The sequence below is a fragment of the Nyctereutes procyonoides genome, unplaced genomic scaffold (genome assembly GCF_905146905.1).
Source record: "Nyctereutes procyonoides isolate TBG_1078 unplaced genomic scaffold, NYPRO_anot_genome, whole genome shotgun sequence".
NCBI lineage: Eukaryota > Metazoa > Chordata > Mammalia > Carnivora > Canidae > Nyctereutes > Nyctereutes procyonoides.
In genome coordinates, this window is record NW_026575052.1 from 50,030,417 (window position 1) to 50,050,768 (window position 20,352).

The following is a 20,352-nucleotide window of genomic DNA, read 5'->3' on the forward strand; positions in this document are numbered from 1 at the left end:
ATGAGGTCTAATTTATTTTTTAAATTTGTTCCTTGTATTTTTGTATCATATCTAAGAAACCATTGTCAAGTCCAAGGTCATATAGGATTACCACCTTTTTTATTCTTATTTTTTTTTAAGATTTTATTTATTTATTCATGAGAGACCCAGAGAGAGAGGCAGAGGCACAGGCAGAGGGAGAAGCAGGCTCCCTACAGGGAACCTGATACAGGACTCGATCCCAGGACCCTGGGATCACAACCTGAGCCATAGGCAGACGCTCAACTACTGAGCCACCCACGCATCCTACCATCTATTTTCTTCTAGGAAGAGATGGTTTGGCTCCTACATTTAGGTTTTTATGCATTTTGAGTTAATTTTTGCATGTGATATGAGGTAGGGGGTCCAACTTCATTCTTTTCCATGAAGATAGCCAGTTTTCCCAGAACCATTTGTTAAAAAGACTATTCTTCACCATTGAGTTATCTTGGCACTCTCATCAAAAAATCAATTGACTGTAAGTGTGAATGTGTGTTCCCAGACTGTCAATCCTGTATATATTTTTGTATGCAAGTACCACACTGTCTTGATTATAGTAGCTTTGAAGCAAGTTTTGCAATCAGAGACTGAGTCCTACAACTTGTTCTTCATTTTCAAGATTGTTTTGGCTACTCTAGGTTGGCCCCTACTATTCTTACCCCAAGGGATAGGCCTCATCCATACTGCCTCTTCCAAGGTGGTCATTATATAGCCTACCATACAGATCCTCATCTTTTCCAGCTTCACCTTGCAATATTCTCTCTGTCATCTTCCACTGTAGCCATATGGGCCTTCTCAAACATTCCAAAGTCCTTCCTTGCCTGAGGGCCTTTGCACTGATAGTCTCTTGGCCAAAAATGCTTTCCATCCACTCCCTCTCCCCTATGCCCAAGGCTGACTTCTTGTCATTCAGGTCTCTACTCAAATGTTATCTTCTCAGAGAGACAATTACTAACCCCTAACCTAGGGTATTCACCCACTAACCTTCCCTCTTTGTTGCATTATGTTGTATTATTGCATTTATCACTGTCTGAAATAGTCTCATGTGTATATCATTTTATTTATTTGTTTGTTTATTTATTTTATTTATTTATTTTCAGTCTCCCCCTATTACAGTGGAAACTCTAGGAAAGCAGAGTTTTTCTCTTATTTCACATTGAATTCCTACACATAGGAATATAATAGACTACATTGCCTGGTATATAATAGATATTTAATACATATATATTTATTGAATGAATGAATAAATTGGTCATTCAAGCCCTGAATAGCCCCTATACTGGGATTCAGCATCAGTAAAAATAGTAAGGAGCGTGAACTGACCCTCACACAAGGATTACTTTCCTTGTACTCAATTTCTTCTCTCGTTTTCTACCAGTCAGCTTTTCCTCCCTTCTTTTGTTAAATGTTTTCCCCTAAATCCTCTTCCTAACATCTGCTGACAGTAGAGAAGTAGATACAGACACATTCCTGCCTTCCCCAGTCTCTGCTCTGGATCACTCTTAGGAAAAATGACTAAAGATGTCTCTGACCATCGCATATGTGGACAAGTGCATACTCAGGTCCATTTGCAAAGACAAAAATCTAGAGTGTTGGGAAGCATGAGGCCCTTGACGAGGGGGCAAAACACAGAACTGAGAAGATAAGAACCCAGGACCTCAGAGAAAATCAGAACCTCAGACCAACAGCCCAAGAGTTCACATTATGACAATCTTTGATTTTAATACCAGAAGTTTGAAAGCCATTGTCCCATAGCTACAGACTGGAGAAGAGAAGATTTACATTACTGATAGGGAGAGATTTTCCCTGGGGCTTGGGAGGCTCTAATAACCCTCTATACAGTCCTAGGTGTTTCATCTAAACATCTTAAAGAATGTTATAGGTATCAATTAACACTTACAGCACCCTAGAATCTGGGCTCTTGGCCTCATTTTACTGACAGAAACCTGAAGCCTGTGAGAACCCAGAAAGGCATGTTTCAGGCTCATACAGCCTGGCCTGAGCAAGTTAAGGGCTAAGTTTGAAGCCAGACCTGACCTCAGTCTTTCCCTCTTGACAGTGGTCCCCAGTTTGGGAACTATAGAGAGCTTAAATTCATGTGTATGTTTACCGTGTCTTGGCTGAAGGCAGATAATAATTTAGTTGGTCCTTTGTCACTCAGATCCCAGCTTAAAGGTCCCTTACTCAGAGAGGTCCTCCTGAACATCTACATCAAGCAAGAAGACTGGGAGAACCCAGTCCCTGCCCTATTACCCTGTTTGAGTTTCTTCAGGGTACTTGTCATTATCACAGATATTCTTAGCTTTTCTTTGTTATTTCTGTCCTTTAGTATAAACTCCATGAAGTTAAAAAAACTATCTGACAGGATATTGTTGATATACACTAAGCATTTATTGAATGTTTATTTTATTTTATTTTTTTTTTTGCATTTATTGAATGTTTAAATAAGACTAACTGAAGATGTTTTTAACTACATGTAGATGTGGGACGCCTGGGTGGCTCAGCAGTTGAACGTCTGCCTTTGGCTCAGGTCGTGATCCTGGGGTCCTGGGATTGAGCCCAGCATCAGGTTCCCCGAGGGGAGCCTGCTTCCCCTTCTGCCTATGTCTCTGCCTCTCTCTGTGTCTCTCTTGAATAAATAAATAAAATCTTAAAAAACAAAACAAACAAAACGTAGATGCTGTGGAAACAGGTAAAATATATAATTATCCAAGTTTAAATTATACTTTGGGTATATATTTCTCTCAATAGATACTTAGACTATAATTTTAGGAGCATTCTTTAAAGATTTGTTTATTTATTTGAGGCGGGGAGCACAAGTGGGGATCAGGGAGGGGCAGGGGGAGAGGGAGAGAGAATCTCCACCAAACACCCTGCTGAGCAAGGAGCCTGACCTGGAGCTCTATCTCACAACCCTGAGATTGGAACCTGAGCTGAAATCGAGTTATATGCTTAACTGACTGAGCCATCCAGGGGCTCTTAGGAGCCTTCTTTAAAACATTTTTAAAAGCCACTAGAATTCCCACTTCTGGGGCACCTGGCTGGCTCAATCAGTGGAGCATACAACTCTTGATTTTGGCATCGTGAGTTTGAGCCCCACCTTGTGTGTCAAGATCACCTAAAAATAAAATGTAATAAAATAAAAAATAATTTCCACTTCTTGCATTTTATAGATTAAAATTTCTGAACAACTTTCCTAATTAAAACTAAAATGTTAGATTAAGTATAATTTTTTTTTAGTTATTTATGATAGTCACACAGAGAGAGAGAGGCAGAGACACAGGCAGAGGGAGAAGCAGGCTCCATGCACCGGGAGCCCGATGTGGGACTCGATCCCGGGTCTCCAGGATCTCGCCCTGGGCCAAAGGCAGGTGCCAAACCACTGCACCACCCAGGGATCCCAGATTAAGTATAATTGTTAACTTTAGAATTCATAGATGAACTGACATACACAAGTGTTCTTTTTTTACTCTTTAATTTCAGTCCTAGGTATATGCTCTGAAGAAATTCTTGTACTTGCAGAAAACATTTTATGTACTCTTTTGTATATATGGTACCTTTTTCAGATTATAAGGTTGTTCATTCTGTCCAGATGACAAAAAGAATGAGGTAGATATGGGAAAAATGTTCAATGCATATCGAAGGACAAGCATGTTGTAGAATTCGACAGTATAGTCTCATTTTAATGAAAATATTAATGTATCCCTTGAAATAAATTTGAACAATATACACCAAAATTTGAACACTGAATATCACTGGTACGATTTTCATTTCAAAACTATATATATCTGTAGTGTTTTGCTATTTGGCACTAGTCTCATTTACTTTTGTGGTAAAAAAAAACAGTAAAGATTATTTTCATATGTATAAAAAACTTAAATAGAGGAATAATTTTTGTGGAAGATTTTTTTCCCCTTTTGCAAACTGAAAAGAGTTCCCTAAAGACTCCCAATTGTGAAAAAGAGAATTTGTGAGGACGGAAAGTCCTCAAATGGGAAGGGTTTCCGTGTCTTTTTAATGGGGTAGAGAGTGAATGGGGCCTGGTCAGTTCCCCAGGCTTACCAGCAAACCTGCTTATTTTCTACCACTCTCTACCCACTACTCAGGAGGGTAACGGAAATCTTGGCCAGCTGTCCTCTAGGCCTTCCCCTCTCCTTCAGGTCAACTGAGAATCTGGCAGTTAAGCCAAAGGCCAACAATATCCCGACTTTGAGTAACACCTGTGAACTGAGACAAGACATAGTGATGTCAGAACAAGTGCTCAGGGGCGCAGTTGGGCAAAGAATAGTGCAAAGAACCATAGGGGATATGGAAAGCCCAGGAGATCTTGTTCTGGGTCAGCTGCTGAATTGCCCTCCAGAATGTTCTGTTGCAAATGGTGGGGCTTCTTGGGCTCTCGAGCTTGGAAAGGCATGGATAGAAGGGGGTTCTTGTGGACCAAAAGAGAATTCAGCTTATCAAGGGTAAAAAATGCCAAGCTTTTGCACATGCTGCACCTCCTGCCTAGAAGATTTCCCTCCATCTTATACTGGCTAGTTTCTATTGATTTTCCAAATTTCAAGTTATGAACCATTTCCTGTTCTCCAACTCCCACCACCCCACTGTCACAAGAAGGGCTTAGAGGCCTCTCTTCTCCCACAGTTGGTGCTTCCCTTAGCCAACACTATCCTATCCCAGCAACTGCGTGTTGGTCTTTCCCAGTGGAATTTATACTGATGAGATAGGTCAGGGACCATGATTATCTTACCACTGTATCTCTAGTAACTAGATACTCCTTAAGTATAGTACTCATAAAATGTTTTTATAAATGGAGGAGGGATGCCTGGGTGGCTCAGCGGTTGAGCGGCTTCCTTTGGCTCAGGGCGAGATCCTGGGATCCGGGATCGAATCCCACATTGGGCTCCTTGCAGGGAACCTGCTTCTCCCTCTGCCTATGTCTCTGCCTCTGTCTCTCTCTCTTTGTCTCTCATGAATAAATAAATAAATAAATCTTTTTTAAAAAAAAGATAAATGGATGAATAAAAAATGGAAAGAATGACAAGGTGGGCAAGTGACAGAGAATCCCTCCACTTGTCTGGAGGGTGGTTCTCAGCAGCCTAAGGGAATGACCTCCAGGGCAAAGGAAAGCAGCAGGGAGCATTATCCTCCCTTCTTCTCCTCCCCACTCCCTACCAGTCTTTAGTCATCATACCCTTCCCCCCCACACATCCATTTTGGTGTGAACTTGAGCTCCCTCTACTGGCCAGGCATTAGTGCCATAGGGAGCCAAGCCCAGCTACTCTCCTTTAGTTCTATTTCTTTCTTCCTCTGGAGATATCTTTCTATTCCCTCCCCTACTTTGGGGTTCATGAGAGACTGGAACATGAAGGGAAAACAGGGGTAGCCAGCACACTGGAGGTTTCCAAGTTTCTGAGCCCCCACCTCCCCATCCTCGACCCCAGGGACACTTCCCCTCATCCTCACCTCATGCTCAGTTTCCTGAAGTCTCGATTCCCAAACTCCTGCTTCAGCTAATTCACAGAGATATTGATTTCTGGAGCCTTTGGCTGATACATCAGCTCTGACTGCAGAAGAAAGATCGCAAGATGAGTTGGGAATAGACAGAGACAGGGCAGAGAGAAAGGGACCCAGAAAATGAAAGGATATGACCCACACTGAGACAGAGACCATGGTTGAAAAAGACCACCAAAAAAAATAATAATAATAATAAATAAAATAAAATAAAATAAAATAAAATAAAATAAAATAAAATAAAAAAGAAAAAGACCACCAGAGCTGTTCCCAGACCTTTCCACCCCCATGGATTTATAAACTGGGCCCCTGCTCTATAAAGAAAGATTTCTGTCACCCCTTCAGTGTACCCATATTGGTGAGGACCTAAAGGCAATGATGGTGTTGATCAGATCTTCAGACTTAATAGAAATATTAAACTGTAGGGCTAACTCAGACAAAAGGACTCTCCCCACCCCTGCCCCCTTCTCCTAAGAGGATCCATCCTGGAGCTTACATGTTCACTATCACCACCAAGTGAATACTTTGGCTCCAGCCCCTTCTCGGGGATGCTCCTTTCCTTCTCTGGCATCAGCTCATCCAGCCAAAGGAGTTCCTGTGGTGAGAAGACCCTCTCCAGTGCCTTTCGGACCCCCACCAGGCCCAGCAACTGCAAGGATAGAAACAAAACCCCGGGTTGTCAGCAATAGCAACTGAAACATGAACAGCAGTGACATTTATTGAGCACTTCCTATGTACCCGGCATTGTGCATTGTTTCACGTAATGCTAATACGTTCCTACAGGGTAGATATAATTGTTCCCATTGTATAGAGAAAGTAACTGAAGCCTTGAGAGTTTAGAAACTTCCCAGAAGCCACACAGCTAGGATGTGGTAGTCAGATTGGTCCTACTAGAAAGCCCAGGGCTCTTAACTTCCTCAGGGAGTAAGAATAGGGCCAGAAACCATCTGTGTTATGGCCTCATTGAGTAACAGAAGTGCCAGTATTGCTTCTCCCAGTTTTCTTTTGGATTTTATATCCGTCTGTGGTTGGTCAGACCAAAGAGATTGGAAATGGGATTGAATCAGGTATCCTAGGATTAGCCTATCTGTGGGCAGCTCTCAGCCTTCTTTCTTTGTCCAAAGATTCACAACCAGGTAGAGCCAGGGCAAGTGAGAAGGGGAGGGTCTTACTCCTGTGGAGACTGCCCACCCTGCCAGACTCAAGAGTCTCCCAGGACCCCTGGGACACTACCCAACCCTGCCCCAAGTCACCGTGAGGGGGAAGATTATGGCTGCAGGGGTAGACTTGATTATCCAAAGCAGACCCAGGCAGGCAAGCTGGATGGCTGTGAAGAGGTGGACCCTGCTCAGAGACACATGCCGTAAGAGCAGGAGGTCTGGCTGGTGTTTTGCTGGCATCAATAATAGCTGTACCCTCTTTGTGAACTAGGGGAACAAGAGGAGGAGAAAAGCAGGGTAGTCAGCCTACAGGGTGTCACTATTAGCTATCTAAGCCCAGCATAAGCGGGAGGTCAGAAGGTTCCCTTGGTGCCCCCTCTCCCCATTCAGAGCAGGGCAGCAGAGTCCCTGTGCCCAGGGGAGTCAGGAAAAGAGGATAGGGAAGGACTTGGCAATATAGGCAGGAAGTACCAGCAGGAAAGAAGAGGAGGAGTGGGATTATATGGTGCTTATAATGGGCTCACCTGGGTGCTGCTCATCGCTGCCACACCCATGTACAGGAAGATGCCATAGAGCACAGGCATTGGGATGAACTGTAGAAAGAAGTGGAAAGGGATCCCTGGGTGGCGCAGCGGTTTGGCGCCTGCCTTTAGCCCAGGGCGCGATCCTGGAGACCCGGGATCGAGTCCCACATCGGGCTCCTGGTGCATGGAGCCTGCTTCTCCCTCTGCCTGTGTCTCTACCTCTCTCTCTCTCTCTCTGTGTGACTATCATAAATAAATAAAAATTAAAAAAAAAAAAGAAAGAAAGAAGTGGAAAGCTGGCAAAGGAGTTCACTTCTGCTCACTGCCCAGATGCCCCCCACCCTCCACTTAGGCTCCAACCCCAGGCTCCAGCATCTATATCTAAGCCTGCCCAGCTCTTTCTGTTCCTTTCCCACTTTGCATGCCTGATACTGAATCTTCAAGACAGTCAGATGAGGTAAATTCTATAATTGTCTCTATTTTACAAAAAGGGGGATTTGATTTCAGAGAGACTAAGTTAACTTCTCTGCTACTTGGCCTACTTCTCTAGTCTTACCTGTTAGGTTCTTCTCTGCTGTCTCTGTTCCTGCTATATGCCTTCCTTTCCTTCCCTCAACATGCCCAAGTTTATTTCCACTTCCTTGCAAGGCCTTTGCTTTGCTATTTCACTCCACCCAAAATGTCCTTGACTTTCTTCTCACTACTCAGGCTTCTCACTACTCATCTCTTGACACCCTAGAAGGATGTGACCTTTCAATCTGAAGTAGACCCCTTGCACTCTTAATCACCTTATATATTTTTCATTAGAAGTAATCACTATCTGAAATTATCCTATTTTATTAATTCTTTTTCATCTGTCTCCTCTCACCAGACTCCAAGCAGTGGATGGTCTCTCTCATTTTTTCAAATTTTATTTATTTATTCATGAGAGACACACAGAGAAAGAGAGAGAGGCAGAGGGAGAAGCAGGCTCCATGCAGAAGCCCAACATGAGACTCAATCCTGGGACTTGATCCCAGGACTCCAGGATCACGCCCTGGGTGGAAGGCAGGCGCTAAACTGCTGAGCCACCCAGAGATTCCCTCTTTTGATCGTTACTATATCCCCAGTCTTTGGAACGGTGCCTTGCATATGGTTTATGCTCTTCAGTACATCTCTGCTGAACAGGAGTCACCTAGTTAGTAAGCAGCTGATCTGGTCCATCTGGCTCTTTCAACTACTCCACTCTCAGCTCCATGACCTTTCCTTCCCCAAACCCCTCCTCACCGGTGACTCTTGTATGCCATTCTCCATGCTCCTCGATTGCTTTGCTGCCTTGGCTTGTGGAAACTTTCTGTGATTACCTGTTACTTAATTTTTGTTCATGTGTGTATGTTGCTGATAGAGGCTTGGCTCTATATCTCTTTTCAATACTCCTGCCCTCACCTTCTCCCAAGTGCCTAGCAGAGCCTTGAGCACGGTAGGTGTCCTATAAACATCTGGTGAGGGAGAAGTGCAGGGGTTTTGCCTCACGGTTTTTCTGGGACATGGTGATCACATTCTTAGTCTAAGGTTGGGAGGCTGGAGCAATGATACCATATCACTTGGCCCCCTAGGGGATGGTGGTGTGTCCACACCCTGCTCCACCGGGGAGAAAGCCCCCTGAATAAGCATTTGAGTTCTCAGATGAGATCCATCTTTTTTAAGCTACTTAACCTCTTCAACCTTCTGCTTCCTCATTTGTGAAGTACAGATGCCTCTCAGGGTTCATGTGAGGATCAAATGAGACCAAGTGGAGAAAACTGAACACAGTGCCTGGTGTGCAGTAAGTATTTAGCCAGTGTCAGTTCTCACTTTATTTACTGTTATTATTACTGCCCTGCCCTGCCCCTAATGCCAGCCTAACAAAGGTACCTTGAGTACAGGTGCCAGGAAGATGGAGGTTCCTGTAAGGATGAATACCACCAGGCCTGTCAGCCTCTGCTCCCTGTGCAGAGAGAGAAAATTTAGCCAGGGTCTGGGAGAGCCCCCAAGGTGCTGGACCTGGAGATGTGGACCAGATACCACTATAGGGACCTGCAGGAGGGACGTGGAGGGACCCCCCAATAGTCACCTGGCAGGGAGGGGCCTTAGCATGGTGTGTGAAATTGGGGAGAGAAATGGTCAGGGCACTTCAGTTTGGGTGTCCCAGGCCTCCCCATTAACTCAAGCTCATCATTGCTCTTTGTATTTGTTTTTGTTGTTTGGGTTTTATTTTACACTCCCATAAAAATTTTTATTTCACAGTTTCAAAGTTGATTTCACATACTTTCCACAGATTGTGTTTCTAGTAGTTACAAACTTGTTTTTGTGATGGTAACTCTGTAACTTCAATGAGGTATTCCTACACTGAGCCCGGGGTTTATTAGGTGGCACCTCACCCTTGCTGAGCCCTGGCTGCCTCTTCCTTTACATCCACGAGGCTCCTCTCCAGGGCCCTCCCAATCCCATGGCCGAAGGACAATGGGGGAAGATCTGACACACCCATCTCAGTCCAGAACCCTCTCATTCACCCCACTGCAGTGCTCATGGAGCAGTGAGAGAACCCTCTGGAGCCACCAACGTAGATTTTAAGCTGTCCAAAGCTTTCTATCCCACCATACCACCTTATGATCACCTCTTACTCTAGCCTCCTGAATTTTGGCCTCACCTGATCCCCAGGAAGCTGCAGGGCTCCCCCAGGGCACAGGTTCTTCTTTCTCTTCGAAGACTGTCCATGTGGGCCAGGGATATGACTGTGGCTGAGACATACCAGGGTAGCCCCAGCACTGATGTGAGGAGCATCAGCAAAGCCACGCAGAAGAGGTCCAGGTGGAAGCCAGCTCCCTTCTGCAGGTAGTGGTGGAGCTTTGAGGGTGAAACTAAACAAGACCTGGGCTCTCTGTCCTCTGGAGTGGGAGAGGGAGGACTGCGTCCCATCCTGGAGTTTTTGTCTTTTGGTCTACGGGCTAGGGTCTTACCCAGCAGGCCTTACCCGCAGTTTATATTCAGCACGGTTGAGGATAACCGCTGTGATCTGCTGGTCCATGAAGATGAGGATAGACAGCAGTAGGGCAGGTAGGGCTGCTGCCACACTCAGCCACCAGGGGTTGGTTCCAAAAGGTGACACCAGCCAGCCACGCCCAGGGAGTGTGGGCTGGAAGAGGGTATTCCATGGACAAGTTAGAAAGAGTCTGCCAAGAGCACCTCACCTGCACACCCCAGAGTTGGCATTCTTCCATAATTTTCCAACCCCTTACCCCCATCCCAAAACCCTAGATGACAGGTAGGAGCAGTATGTGTGCATGCACAGCTGGTTCAAAGCATCCCAGTGTCTTCAAAGTGGGCAGAAGGAGGAGGACCAGCCTGGGGATTGGGCTGGAGCCAGAGGTTCTGGACTTTGGTTCTCAGGGGCCCTCCCTCCCTGTAAGAAGAGGATATGGTGGGTGAGGCCTGCCTACAGGGGCAGAGCTCTCCTCCCTAGGCAACACCTCCACCAACCAGGGTGGAGTGACTCAGGCTCAAACCTGCCTTGATCTGGGGCAGGGGCAGAGCTGGGTGTGTCTGCGTCTGCTTTGATTATAAGCGTCTATGTGGGGGAGGGGACCCCAGTTACTGTCTCAGATTCTGAGCCCCTGAAGCTACCCCAATTGGAGTTCCTGCTCTCCTGTCCTGAGGAAAGCTGGAAAGGAGGTCTCCAAATGCACAGGCAAAGCCTAGGTGCTAAGTTAGTGCTAAGGCTTGTCTTGTGCACTGTCATGCCCTTGGGAGGGAGCTCTAGCTTTACCAGATCAGAGCTGGCAACTGGGGGTGCAAAAAGAGTGGAGAATAGTGGAGCGGGTAGGGCCAACCTCGGACAATAAGAAGCAACATTTATTAAGGTCTTAGTGTGTACCAGTCCCTGCACTGTGATAAAATGCTCTACACTCATCTTCCGTGAAACTCAGGACAATTTATAGCGTAGGAGCCATTGTTATTTATTATTTCCATTTTATAGATGCATGAATTGAGACTCATTGATGAGAGATGTGGGTTAACTTGCTTAAGGTCATATAGCTAGGAAGTGGCAAAACAGGATCTCAAACCCAGGGCTGGCTGAGCAGAATCCATCCTGTTAACCCCTAATTTATAATAATAGCTGTAATGTATTCTGTACCACTGTGTCAGCAGCAGTGCCTCATGAATCCTCACAATAACTCTGTGAGGTCATTATTATTACTCTTTCTGTTTTATAAGTGAGGAAATGGAAGCTCAGAGGAAGAGAAGCATGGGATCTACGCATCTTCCTCCTCCAAGGTCTGTGCTCTCCCCTCTGTCCTATACTCCCAGCTCTCACCTTGAACTCACTGGGCACAGTGAGCTTTGGCGTGGCCAGACCCAGGAAGGAATCAAGGCCGCAGCCCAGCAGCATGGCCAGGACTGAGGAGAAGTCACCGAGCACTTTGCGTACCTGGCCATACAGTGGACACTCAAGTCAGATGCAGCCCACCAGCCCCCTCCTTCTTCACACTTTCCCTTTCACACACAGGGCCTGAGGCCAAGAGCCAGTACTTTCCCACAGAAAGAGAGTAACACTCACCACAGAGGGGAAGAAGCGGCTTGTCTTTACATGCTTGAGGGCCGTGGCTAAGAGGAAGGAGGTAAGGAAGAGGAGGAGGGAGAAGAAGGCGATGTCTGGGACTGTATGACAGTTGGGGCCACGAGGGTGGCCTCCCCGCCGGGCACACTCAGTTGGGGGCAGCAAGGAGGCATTGACCAGGCCTAGGTCCTATATGGAAAGGGTGGTCAAGGATGGGTTAACATTGACTGACACGCACTGAGACAGCAAGGACCCAGAATAAGAGGTCTCCAGCCATAGCACATGTCTGGGCCTCTGTGACCTAGGAGGGTTTCCCTAGCCTATGAGGTGGGAAAAGCCAGGAACCACTGACTTCTTTGGCTTCCTGACTTCTTTGGCTTCTAGCCTTTCTTTCCCAGGCCCTCCCAGGAACAGGGCCTCACCATGCTTGAGATGTCATCTCTGTCTTTGGGTTCTGTCCTTGTCCACTGAGACTCATTTCCTGGGAAGCAGAGAACAATTTGGGTATATGCCCCTCTCCTGGGAACCTTTTCCAACCCCTTGGGAGCCTAATCTCATCGGTCCAAGTGAACCAGAGAGTTCTTAGTTCTGACTCATCTGTCTGCTGACTCCAACTGCTTCCAAGTTTGTGCTCCTCAGTACACTGCCTGGTGCCCTCAAATTCCTTACCTATTGATATCCCTGGTGCCCAGCACAGGACTAGCCAGAGCAGATGCCTAGCCAATGTTTGCTTAATGAATAAGCACACCAATCTCTGGGTTTCTACCAGGACCGAACTGGTTTTGTTCATGCCCAGCAGAGTCTGGCACTCTTGAGAGGACATTTCTTCCCCATTCCTGCTGCTTCCTTCCACGTGGAGGTATTTGTGCGAGTATAATATGCTGAGTGGCTCTCCCCCTGAGTCAGTCACTCAGACTAGTGGAAAAGCAGCATTTTATTTGATTGGTGAGTTTGAGAGAAGAAGCTGGGCATGCCTCTCCCTGTCCCTTCATCTCCCCACTCTTGGGAGTAAGCTGCCTGTGCTGTACATGCAGTTAGTTCTGCTCTTCTGGGGCAAGACATTCCCATTCAGTGCAGCCATGACTGGGTGGGTAAACCTCTCTAGTTTTGGTTTCATTGTTAGGAAGCCCATTCCCCCATAGATATGAGCACATTCTCCGATCAGCATTGTCAGAAATAAAGACAATATTGGGACTGCTCTCTTACTTCTCAGTTGATTCAAAACCAGAGTGGGGAAGAGTGCTGCTGGCTATTGGGTGAGTATTCAGGATTTTGCTGACCCTAATAAGGGGGTCAGCAAGGGGACAACCCTCCCCATCATGTGTCCTTCTCCATCTCACCAAGCTCTCTGTTTCCCTCACCCACCTCCTGGGTCTGGATACTGGCAAAAGCAGCCGTAGGCAGGGGAGCCAGGGCTCTGGATGGGATAGGCACTGGTCAGGCTCAGCATTTTGCCCACAGCATCATAGATGAAGATGAGGCTGATGAGGGCACAGAAGCCTTCTTCGGTGAAGCGGGTAAAGTAGCGGACCAGCACACTGGCCTCCGTGGCCACCAGTGCTAGGCAAAATGTGGCCACCCAGATGCCCACCCATAGGCGGAAGGGCAGGTAGTCCAGGCTGTAATCTCTGAGGGAGGTGGTAAGAAAGACAGGACTTGGCAGAGCTGTTCTGCTCTCCACTTATCCTCAGTTAGGTGCACCCTCCCCTCTTGATGCAGCCAGGACCAGGCCGAGAGTGCAGCTAGTGAGGGGTCTGGTGACCTACCTACTGAAGGAGAAAAGCAGGCGCTCAAAGACCAGCACTGGCCCTGTGCTGCTGAGGATGGTGAGGGGCTGGCCAGCCATCAGGCAGAAGGTGGCTCCAGCTGCTGCAGTGCCCAGGAAACTTTCCAGCACGCCCTAGAAGTCGGCAGGGAACCCTGTCAGCACAGAACACTGGGGGCACAGCAACCCAAGCTTCCATGGCAGCCCACCCCCTGTCCCAGGGAAGCATAAAGGGCATGGCTGGCAGTGTCCCCTCACACCTCCCCACTCACCTGAGCACCACTGGTGGCTTCCCCCAGCAGACCCCCAAATGTGATGGCATTAGTGACGGTGGCCAAGTAAATGTAGAGCACAGCTGACAGGCATTGGGGGTGTAGCGCATCCAAGAAGTCGCTAGGGTACCATGAAGCCTTCCGGCGCACATCCTGGAGGAGGCCCCCAAACAGCCTCCCACCCGTGGTTTGTCAGTGATCCGGGTGTCCACACCCCACACCCCTATCCCTGCTACTTCCCCTGGGACTGGGTGAGCCCCTCCACAGGAAGCATAATCTCTGTGCCCTGTGACCCCTCTCCCCTCCCCATACCCTCCCCCTAGCTCTCACCCCAGCTCACCTCACCTGCCTGTCCGCTGTAACTCTGGGCTGGGTGTACGTAGCCAGTGGCCGTGCCTGTCCTCAGCCAGGGCCCCAGGTGGGGCAGGAGGGCCCTTGACCTCCCTCAGTTGTGAGAAGAGCCTGAAGAGAAGGGGAACCCAGGTTGCCTGAAGTTCTCCAACCAGAACACGACTGCCCCCTGGTGGCTACTCGTGTCTCTGCCAGCAAGCTATGAATCCAAAGATCAGTTTCTATCCCTTTCCTGGGATTCCCCCTACCCTCCTCAACAGTGGGACTGGACCCAAGGCCTGTGGAGAAGGTCCCCATATACCTTTTGTGCTGGGAGGGTAGACATTTAGGTGGGGCGATCCGGGTTGTCGGGTCCCACAGACCTGGAGGGAGCACTGTCACCTCCTCTAGGAAGGCATCCAAGGCTGCCAGAAGGTCGTGAAGGTTGCTGGCCCGACGAACTGTCCACTGGAATTGCTAGCGGTAGGAGCACATGGGGGGCAGGAAATGCAGATCTGGATCCTTACATACATTTTCACAGTCTCAAAGCTAGACACGAGTCAGGTAGGCAGAGAAGTCATTCAAGCATTCATGAATGCATACATGCAGTGAGTATCTATTGGGTGCCTACTCTGTGCCAGCACTGTGCTAGATAAGGGGGCTCCAACCTCATGCTTACAGACACAAAGCCACGCTCTGCCTCATTGCTGTATTCAGTCACACATCTAGAGTCCACACATGCACACTCATGTGCACGTGCACACACACACACCCTGCCCAGCTCACCGAGTCACTGAGGAGGACAGCCATTGCCCGGCCTATCTCGTGGTAGCCCTTTCCCACTGTGGAGGGACCAAGGAGGAGGCAGAAAAATCTGAGGAAGGAACCAGGCCCCACAAAAATCAGAGGCTACTATCCCGTAAGGCAGCCCTGATCTCCAACCTCCCTACCAGCCCCCATATGTACACTCATGTGCACACCTGCTTTGCAGCTCTGTCCACTACCCTTCCCCAGACCCCCAAGCATGTTCCTACACTCACCCCCAAAAGAACTAAACCAGAGACCTCCCAATCCCCTCCCCAGTAAAGAGCCTTCTTCTGGTCTCCAGGACCCCCAACTCTTAGCAGCCTCACCTGCTGGGAAGGGGAACCTCCATGAGGGGTCCCAGCACCACTGGGTCCCGCAGTCGCACAAAGGCTCCCAGGGGCTGCACCAGGAAGCCCAGCTCTCCTGCCAGCACAGCCGCTGCTTCAGCTCCTGGAGGCAGCTTCTGTCTCAGAGGGTTTTGACGCTGGAGAGGGGTTTGAGGAGATACAAAGGATGAGAGGATATTTGAGGAAGTGGATGTTGGCAAGATACTGATTGATACTGAGGCCATTGGAGGGTGAACCTCTGTTAATCCCCGACTCCTCTCCCAGCCTTGTCCAAGGAAGGGCCACAAACCTGTTCCTTCAGCAGGGCTTCCTCATTGTAAGAAGCCTCTCTTGGATGGGCAGATCCTTCAAAACAGGATTAGGCAGTGACTAAGAACATGGGCTTTAGGGGTAGATCCACAAGGGCTCCCTGACCAGCTTTACCTCTGACAAACTGGAGCTTCCCCTCTCTAATAAGTTTTCTTATCACTAAAATGGGGCTATTGTGGTACTACCTCACAGGATGGTTGTGAAGATAAATGAGATACTACATGTAAAGCTCCTGGCACACTGCCTACCAGAACATCCCTTCCCAGAACTCTGGCCCCTCCATCATTCCTCCTCACTGTGACCTCCACTTCTTACCATGAGGCCTGGATGGAAGTATGAGCCAAGGCTAGGCTGGTCTTGGCCCAGGGAGGGGGCGGGGGGACACTCTCACCCAGGGCTTTTGGTCCTGGGCCCAGGGATGGGCCTCTCACCCTGGCAGGGCCTGGTGCCTGTGGGCTGGATGAGGTGCTGGGGTCTCTGCAGCAGCAAGGCCTGCAGTTGCCCTCTCAGCTCTGGGCTCAGCGACTCTACTCTGGTCACCTGTTCTGAAGAACAGAGGTGGGGCTCCAACACTTTCCTGAGAGCTCCCTGCCCCAAACTCTTCCCCTTTCCCCTGCCCAGGTCCCTTTCCCTTCTGGGGGTCTCAGGGAACTTGCTCCTCCACTCTATTCTTCCATCTCTCCCCTCCTGCCCCATGGTGACAGGGAATGATAATCCCTGGGGGGTGGGGGTGGGGTGAGCTCTGGAAAGTTCTAAGATTTTGGAGGGAAGTCCTGGGGAAATGGCATGACTGCCCAGGCCCTCCCTGCCAAGGCTCCCAGCATACCCACGAGCTCCAGGAAGCTCTGAGCTGGACAGTCCAGCAGCACAAGGCCCTCGGCCAATAGGCTGTGGAGCTTCTGAAGGCTGGACAGTGCCAGGGTGGGCACGTGAGGGACACTCCACCGGCCCGCACCCACCTCCACCTTCTCCTCAAACAGCACCCACCTGCAGTGAAGAGGAGTAAACTATGTTATTGAGGTCATCCTTCCCAGGTCTAGGAGTGGGGACACAGTAAAGCCAAGGAAGCTAGGGCAATGGGGGAGTCCTGGGCCTAGTAGTGCAAAGTATGCCCCTTCCTGGGCATTCACCCCTCGACTGGGGGGCTTGGGGAACTCAGAAGTAAAGTACATAGAAAGCTGAGCATCATGGACAGTGAGGGCCTGAATTGGAGAACGCAGAGAGGAATTCCTGATTGCCTCATACACAAGCACGGAAGAGTCCCCAGCTGGGGAAAGGGAAAGACCACATAAAAAGGCTCTGGGTCCCACTCACCTGCCTGTCTCTCTCCACTCCAGTGCCTGGGGCCAGCCCAGAAGCTCATTCAGCTGAATGAAAAGCAGCGGGTCCTTGGATACCCCCAGGTCCCCTCTCTTGGTGTCCAAGGGGCCATCAGGGCTGGGGCCAGAGCCAGGGCTACTGTCCAGCTCTCCTGTGGGCACATTTTTACAAGCACTGGAGACTTCGAACTCCTCCTGGCCTGGTAGCTTCATCTTGGGGAGGCTTGTACAGACTCTGGGGACTGGTACAGTTTTGAGTTCAGGGGCCTTCCACTGGCTGCATTTATAATGCACTACCCCATGCAGCACAACACAGAGCAAGGCCTGCTGACTCCAGAGCCAACCAGGTCATTCCCTTTTCTGCTTGCTTTCTCCAGCCCTTGCTGCCTGAGAGTGTTTGTAAGGCTAACCTGATCTTTTCCAGGCTCTCCAGAAATGCCCAGCCTGGGGCAGAAATGTTGTGTGCTTTTTCTGTGGGATCAGGTCTGACCCCACTGTGTTTTGTGTAAATTAATGGGAGTAAGTCACTAACCTGGGTCTGAGGACTAAGACCCTCAGATAATCCTGCCCCCTACTCTGTATCAAATACAAACACCAACCCTCTAGGACTGTTTGGGGTGTCACCATCACACCCTAAGGTACTCGTTTGGGAAAACAGAGACCTGATAAGTTACTGGGTCTGCGGAAGCCAGACTACACAGTAAGGGAGACAACAGGCCTAGTCTCAGCCCATTTAACGGGCTAAGGAGGCATGCCAAGGAGAACACAGTGCCTGAGGCTTAAATTCCTTTTGTCAGACTACACCTGGAAACTTTCCATTTAGCTCCTGCCCCTGGGTTCTGCCCTTCTAACTCGGCCTGGCATTGAGGGTAGAGGAGTCCGTGAGAGTGTGTATGTGAAGGAGGTCCTACAGCCAAAAGAGCAAAGGAGAATGTGGTCTATTAGCAAGTCCTGTTGGCTCTACTTTCAAAGTAAACCCAGTATCCAACCACATCTTCTGGCTTCCCACACTTCTACCCAGTTCCAAGCCACCATCCTGCCTCACCTGAATTATTTCAATAGCTTTTTAATCTCTTGCAATAATCTCCCTGCTTCCACTCTTCCTTGCCCCAAATTCTTAATCTACACAGCAGCCTCAGGGATCCTTTTAAAAGGTAATCAAGCTGCATTACTCTTCTCAAAACTCACCCAATATATTCCCATTACTCTTAGAAGAAAAATCAAACTCTGTCATGACCTACAAGATCTACAAGATCTACAGTCTGGCCCTAGTCTACATCCCCAGCCACATTTCCTACCATTCTCTTTGGCTCACTCCTTTCCAGCGGTGCAGGTCTTTGTCATGCACAGCCTGTTCCTGCCTGGGGGGTCTTCGCAGCAGCTCTTCGCTCTGCTTGGAAAGCTTTTCCCTGAGATCACCTGACTGGATCCTTGAACCTAAGTGTATTATTATTATTATTATTATTATTATTATTAATTATTATTATTATATCTAAGTGTAATCTGAGACGTTACCTACTCAAGGAGACCTCCCCCCCCCCCGCCCAGCCCTGTGTCTCCATCACATTTCTGTTTTATTTTCTTCCCAGCAGTTATCACTATTACTATCTGCCTCATTTATTTGTTTGTCATTTATTGCCTGCCCCGCCACACACGCACTCTGGAATGTACCGTTCACGGAGCAGGTGTTTTACCTGTCTTCTTCATGGCTGTCCCTAGCACACCTAGTTGCCCTCAAAAATACTTGTTCAAATAGCGCATAGGAGGGGAGGGGCTGGGAAATAAATGCGCTTCTCCCGAAGGTCACACGAGGGCGCTGCTCCCCGCGGACAGGATTGCTTGGTCTACCCACCAGCCGGCTTTGCTTCCCCAGTGGCCCGCCAGGGCGCAGAGGTGTTAAGGGAGCAAGAAGGGGTCCTTAATCTTCCAACCTTTCCTGGATTGGCCCAGTGGGATGGGATGCGGGGCGGGAAGGCGCAACAAGGATGGAGAGAGAGGGCTAATCGTGCTCTTTTGAACGAGGATCAAACCCTCCACTAGATACGTAGGACGCGTCTCTTCCCTGGGAAGTGGGACTTGGGCTAATCCTCCCCACCAACTCCACGTCTGAACTTGGAACAATTTGAAAGTCCAAGGAGGTCCCAGGATAGGAATGAAAGGAGTGAGTCACTATATTACCACTTGAGGACGAGGTGCTGAGTCCAAGGGGGGTGTTGGTTTCAGCCCCAGGAGGAATCCTTGTCCTGGAATCCCTGTGACCACCCACTTCAAGGATGTGCCCCAACCTCAGGGCAAGTGACTCAAAAAAGCCTGAGGGGGACAGGAACAGGCACTTGGCATGAATACCCGTTCTCACACACACACATCCTCCCTTCCCACTCCTACTCCTGCCAAAGTTCAGAGGGTCCTCCCTTTCTCTCTGTGGCCCCAGCTACCCTGCCTTCCAAGGGTGCCTGCAGTAAAGGACCACCATGCCTCCAATCTCCCCAGGCTCCACTGCTACCTCTTGGGTCCTGAGTGCCCTGAGCTGTGTAGGTTGGTGAGGGGTGTGAGTGAGGACCCACAGGTTTGTCTGTGGGCACCAGTGGTCTCCCAGGCAGCTCAGGGAAGGAAGGCTATATGGGCGAGCAGCGTTGGGTGTAGGCACTGGAAAATACCCTGACATAGGAATCCAAAAATTGAGTTCTCATCCCAGCTCAGTCATACATTTATTAGGTGTTCTTGACCAAAGTCCTCCCTTTTCTGAGCCTGTTTTCTTTGTATAAACCGAAACAGTTTGGGTAGATGATTTCCATGGTTCAAAGCATACCTTTACGCAACATTCTGAGCTGAACCCTGAGTAGAAGGGAGTGGTGTCATGAACAGACTGTCTTGGTGTAAATCCAGGCTTGGTTACTTTCTAACAAGTGGAAAAGAGGTTTATCTTTGCAGAACCTGAGTTTTCTTACAAACAAAATGTAAAAAAAGTACCCACACCATAGTCTTTATTAAATGACACAATGCATGCAAATTAAGCCTACCACATAGTATACACATTATGGAGGCTGTTATTACTATATAACTGAAAATTGTCAGAGTGGGGAAAAAGAAAATATATATTGGAACACCAATTGTATCCAACTCTGTGCTAGGCCCATTATCTCACATAATCCTTGCAAAAAGCTTTAAACTTTTTTTTTTTTTTTTTTTACTTTTTGGGGCACCTGGCTGACACAGTTGGCCAAGTGACTGGCTCGTGAGATTGAGCCCCAAGTCGAGCTCTGTGCTCATGGATTCTGCTTAAGACTGTCTCTCTTGGGCCCCTGGTGGCTCAGGTCGTGACCCCAGAGTTCTGGGATCAAGTCCCATATCAGGCTCCTTGCGGGGAGCCTGCTTCTCTCTCTACCTATGTCTCTGCCTCTCTCGGTATCTCTC

General features: G+C 48.6%; 1 protein-coding gene across 1 annotated transcript; it reads right to left on the reverse strand.

Moving 5' to 3' along the window:
- SLC4A9 (solute carrier family 4 member 9) lies at positions 1-17,254 on the reverse strand. Its single transcript, XM_055331168.1, has 22 exons — positions 16,934-17,254; positions 16,446-16,606; positions 16,051-16,164; positions 15,600-15,655; positions 15,290-15,447; positions 14,943-15,030; positions 14,479-14,633; positions 14,172-14,288; positions 13,827-14,001; positions 13,556-13,689; positions 13,155-13,417; positions 12,212-12,270; positions 11,790-11,978; positions 11,547-11,660; positions 10,206-10,367; positions 9,882-10,060; positions 9,107-9,179; positions 7,214-7,282; positions 6,783-6,956; positions 6,026-6,178; positions 5,482-5,582; positions 1-4,245 (listed from the first exon to the last, which is right to left on the reverse strand). Exons 1-21 carry the CDS (start codon positions 17,149-17,151, stop codon positions 5,529-5,531), a joined length of 2,865 nt encoding a protein of 954 aa, XP_055187143.1. The 5' UTR covers positions 17,152-17,254; the 3' UTR covers positions 1-4,245; positions 5,482-5,528.
- Positions 17,255-20,352: the final 3,098 nt, after the last annotated feature.